This window comes from Coffea eugenioides, chromosome 5 (assembly GCF_003713205.1).
Source record: "Coffea eugenioides isolate CCC68of chromosome 5, Ceug_1.0, whole genome shotgun sequence".
NCBI classification, from domain to species: Eukaryota; Viridiplantae; Streptophyta; class Magnoliopsida; order Gentianales; family Rubiaceae; genus Coffea; species Coffea eugenioides.
The window spans coordinates 33,474,050-33,478,793 of NC_040039.1; the positions used below are offsets into that span (position 1 = coordinate 33,474,050).

At 39.1% G+C, this 4,744-nt stretch overlaps 1 protein-coding gene across 1 annotated transcript; it reads left to right on the forward strand.

The window, feature by feature from the left end:
• Window positions 1-2,355: 2,355 nt before the first annotated feature.
• Window positions 2,356-4,399, forward strand: LOC113772089 (protein NUCLEAR FUSION DEFECTIVE 4-like). Its single transcript, XM_027316632.1, has one exon. It carries the CDS (start codon window positions 2,536-2,538, stop codon window positions 4,267-4,269), a length of 1,734 nt encoding a protein of 577 aa, XP_027172433.1. The 5' UTR covers window positions 2,356-2,535; the 3' UTR covers window positions 4,270-4,399.
• Window positions 4,400-4,744: the final 345 nt, after the last annotated feature.

Consider the following 4,744-nt stretch of genomic DNA (forward strand, 5'->3'; position numbering starts at 1 on the left):
AAAAGCCCTATTTCACAGGCAGCTTTCTGTTTTCTCTGAGATTTCATATTTTGACCTTGAAAATGCACGAACTGGGTGGTGATGTCTTCATAAGAAATGTATATCTCTATCTTACTTTCGAAACCCCATAAAATGTACCCCAACCCGATAAGCATAGCTTCAGTTGTGACCAAAACGCCAGAAGGTGTCAAGCCTGCTACTTAGTTATTCTTCTTTAATACTAGTTTCCAACTTTGATTTTTGGATTGCATTGCTAGAATTGCTTTGTATTTGGATGACATTGAGCCTATTGAAGGGCTATTGTGTTAAGATTGTTTATGTGTGAATTTGGGCTGAATTGAGAAAAATAATAAAGTCATAAATGGCTGAAAAATAGCTAAAAACAAAGGGCATGTTGCCCAAATTTTCACTTGAGGGTTAGGCGTGTGTACTCGCGACTTGAGCGAAGATTTGAGGTCGAATTAAACTTGAATTGTCTAGAGTATTCGAGTCTTCTTTCGTAGAAGTATATAAGCTAGAATTTGGCCGAAACTCGTACCCTTGGAAACATGAAAGTAGCGACCAATAGAAATGCGTTTTCCTCGTCTTTTTGACTCAAATGAGAATTCCAAAGTTTTAATCGCTTCCTTGCCAAAACTAAAAGAGCGAGCATGAGTTTTCTAGGGTGTGATAAGTAATATGAATATTACCCAAATGACTTTCAGTTATTTGATTTTCGTTAAACGAAACGCTTAAGTTTCGAACCTTAGTTAATTTCAAAGCTCTTCAACGATGTTTTATCGCAGATTTGGATTCCAACGAAAGAGTTACACCTGAGCGTGATTTTGACAAGCACTAAATCTTTGGTGAGTGCTTCCAAATATATGATTGAACTTGATATTTGAGTTACCAACGTGACCGGATAACATTTGCTTGGTTTGGTCGAGCATGTGTGTACTTTATCGCACTTGACCTAACTCAACTAGATACTTGATATCTCATTCATGCTTGTACAAATGACTGGATTTGCATTGAATTGTACTTGTATTTGTACTTGTGCTTGACTTGTAAGTGCTGAGCGGCAGTATGTACCACACTCGATACGAGTGGGAGGTATCTCTCATTCCCGTCTCCGTACTTTTCTCTTGACTAAGTTGATTGGTCATCGATTATAGTGACTATTTGGGAACCCAAACCCCACTAGCTAGTTAATCGAGTCGAGCCGGCAAGGGCTTAGTCGATTAGATAACGAACCATGGGTATTTAGTGTTGTCGAGTGGAGTGTTATCTCCTTGACTAATCGGTATGATCGAGTATTAACACCAATGTTTAGTTGGTGTTCGGGCCCGGTAAGGGGGATGAATGGTGGAAGGATTGGTGTTAAGCTAAGCGCTACTGGATTGGTTACTTTACTTGAAAGTTGACGGAGTTTCAACTAATACTTGATCAAGCTCTGGTGAAGCAACGAGAAATTAGCTCCTGGGAGTCATGTGTATCCTTATACTTTGATTGTTATTCGTAGTGTTATTGTTTCTTTTAGAAAAGAATTTTACACTCGCTCATTTTTAGATTTGTAACTTGAAGTGTTATTGCTCACTTTTGTGGATTGGTTATGCTCGCTACTTTGCTACTTTGATACGTGAACTTTTCAATAATGGTCAACTTGCTATTTGGAACCTCACTGGGCTTTTAGCTCATTCCACGCCATTTGTTTTCCTTACAGGGGGTACACGTGAGACGTGAGACTGGTACAAGCTAGCATAGTCTAGTTTTTGGAAATTTTGTAATTGTGCTCGCACTAGCCGCTCGATTAGTGATGAATGTATTTAGAACTCCAATCTTTTGATGTATTTGGGGCTGTATGGATGTTTGGAATAGAAATGAATGTATTTGTACGTTCCAAGTTTGGGAACTGTTATTTCCTTTACTCTTGAGGTTGTAACTTATTTTATTTGAAGTGAGTGAGTGAGTGAGTGAGTCCTGACGAGAGTCGGGTAGGCGGTCTGCTAAACCCTGGGGTACGCCCTAGGGGGAGGTGGGGTCATCACAAAGACTTATAATTGGAATCATAACATAAGTTTAGGAATTAAATTGGTTAAAAACAAAAGTAAGAAATTAAATCGACATTAATAAAAAGTTTAGGGATGAATTAAATTGGTTAAAAACAAAAGTTAGAAATTAAATCAACATTAATAAAAAGTTTAGGGATGAATTGGTCATTTTCCTCAAAAAAAAAAATGTAAAAAGGAAAATGCAATAGTAGCGCATTGGGATGATAAAAGTGAATTCAGTCTTTTTCAGATACTATCTACCAATTCGCCCTTTACTTAATCAGTGTCATTGCCAAGACTCTTTTATCCAACAAGTATCAATTGCAACATCATGCCTTTCTCCATCATTGAATAAGATGACATGAACCATTTATGGCCCAAAGACATAGTGGCCATGTGGCCCCTTAATTTTGTTGCTAACAAAAGATCAATTCCATGTAGAACTCTGCAAGATATGAGCGCAGGTTTTGTACGTTTCTAGCAAGTAGTATTTTGGGGAGAAACTATGGTGGAGGCTGAGTTGAAGGGAGCAATGGATTGGAAAAACACGGGTGCCTTTGTCCTCCATCTGCTCACTAGCCGATGGTTCATGGTCTTTGCAACCCTACTGATCATGTCCATGTCTGGAGCTACTTACATGTTTGGCATCTACTCAGGGGACATCAAATCATCCCTAGGCTATGACCAAACAACCCTGAACTTGATAAGCTTCTTCAAGGACGTGGGAGCAAATATTGGAATTGTTGCAGGGCTTGTTAATGAGGTTGCACCACCTTGGTTAGTCCTCTCATGTGGAGCAATCATGAACTTTTTTGGGTACTTCATGATATGGCTGGTGGTCACACACCGAATAGCGAAACCTCCAGTTTGGCAGATATATTTATACATATGCATTGGTGCCAATTCTCAAACATTTGCAGGCGTTGTTGCATTAGTTTCATGTGTCAAGAACTGCCCAGAAAGTCGAGGTGTTGTTCTAGGCATCTTAAAGGGATTTATTGGCCTTAGTGGAGCAATTATCACACAGCTCTATCTTGCTTTTTATGGGCATAATTCCAAAGCTCTCATCTTACTTGTTGCCTGGCTTCCAGCAGCTGTTTCAATCTTGTTTCTGCGCACAATTCGCATCATGAAGGTTGTTCAACAAGCGAATGAGCACAGGATATTCCAAAATTTTCTCTACTCTTCGCTTAGCCTTGCTGGATTTCTAATGATTATGATTATCATGCAAAACTGGCTCTCCTTCACTAGGTTCGAGTATGCGGCAAGTGGTTCTGTTGTGCTTCTTTTGCTAATCTTCACCAACTTCCTGGTTGTTGTTAGAGAAGAATTTGATCTTTGGAAGAGCAAGAAACAAGTGTTAGATGATCATCCACCCTCGATGGTTGAATTAACACCTGTTGAAGCTGTCCCAAAACCGCAAAATCATGAAGTGCAAGTTTCTTGCTTTAGTAACATGTTTACGCAACCAAAGAGGGGCGAGGATCATACAATTCTACAAGGAATTTTCAACATTGATATGCTAATTCTATTCACAGTCTCAGCATTTGGGATTGGTGGGACCTTGGTGGCAATTGACAACTTGGGCCAAATTGGAAAGTCCTTAGGATATCAAACTAAAACTATCGCCACGTTTGTAACACTAGTAAGCATATGGAATTATCTTGGACGTGTGGCAGCAGGATTTGCTTCAGAAATTCTCTTGGCTAAGTACAAATTTCCACGTCCATTGATGATGGCCTTGGTACTTCTTGTATCTTGTGCTGGCCATCTTCTCATCGCTTTCGGGGTCCCTAATTCTCTCTATCTCGCGTCCTTGATTGTGGGCTTTTGCTTCGGAGCTCAATGGACACTGATATTCAGTATAGTGTCAGAATTATATGGGCTCAAGTACTACTCCACCTTGATTAGTATAGCTGCTGGAGCCACTCCATTGGGTAATTACGTGCTTAACGTTAGAGTTGCTGGCCATCTCTACGATATGGAAGCTCTGAATCAAATGACAGCCAAGGGACTCACAAGGAAAGAAGGGGAAGGTTTGACATGCTCTGGCGTGGAGTGTTACAAGCTATCTTTTTTGATAGTAACTGCAGCTACGTTCTTTGGCTCTGTTCTTTCTCTGCTTCTATCTTATAGAACCAGAAATTTCTATAAAGGTGATATTTACCAGAAATTCAGAGATCAAGCCCAAGTGGCAGATGCTGAGAAACTGTCGGTTACAAATGGACCACACAGCTAGCTGGTCTTGCTGAATAATTGGTGTTGTTGACAATTAAGATTATTGAGAATATTGTATACAAATTTGCGTGGTTAACAATTGTTGTCCACTCAATATGGATGATAATTGTAGAATGAAAAGGAGAATATATATATATATATATATATATATATATATATTTATGCTTAATGCTATGCATTTATGGTCTAATCGTGTACATAGTCACGAATAGTTATTGGCCTTTTCCGGATGCCATACGAGCCCCCTCTGCGCAGTTAACTGAAGTTAATATTGATAAACAATCAAACGTTGAAGACAAAGCCAGTGGCAACTTTTAACCAGCGTGGACAATTTGATTTGCTAATTTTAAAAACCAAATGTAAATCATTTTGGTAAGCAAGGAAATTGTCATTGGCAGCCTTATTTCAAACAAATGTTCGAGAAATACAATAGCAAATTAACATGATACTATACATTTGACTAAAGCCACACTTGA

Excerpts from the sequence above, each read along its gene's own strand:
- LOC113772089 (XM_027316632.1), top strand. The coding sequence starts at position 2,536 with ATGGTGGAGGCTGAGTTGAAGGGAGCAATGGATTGGAAAAACACGGGT.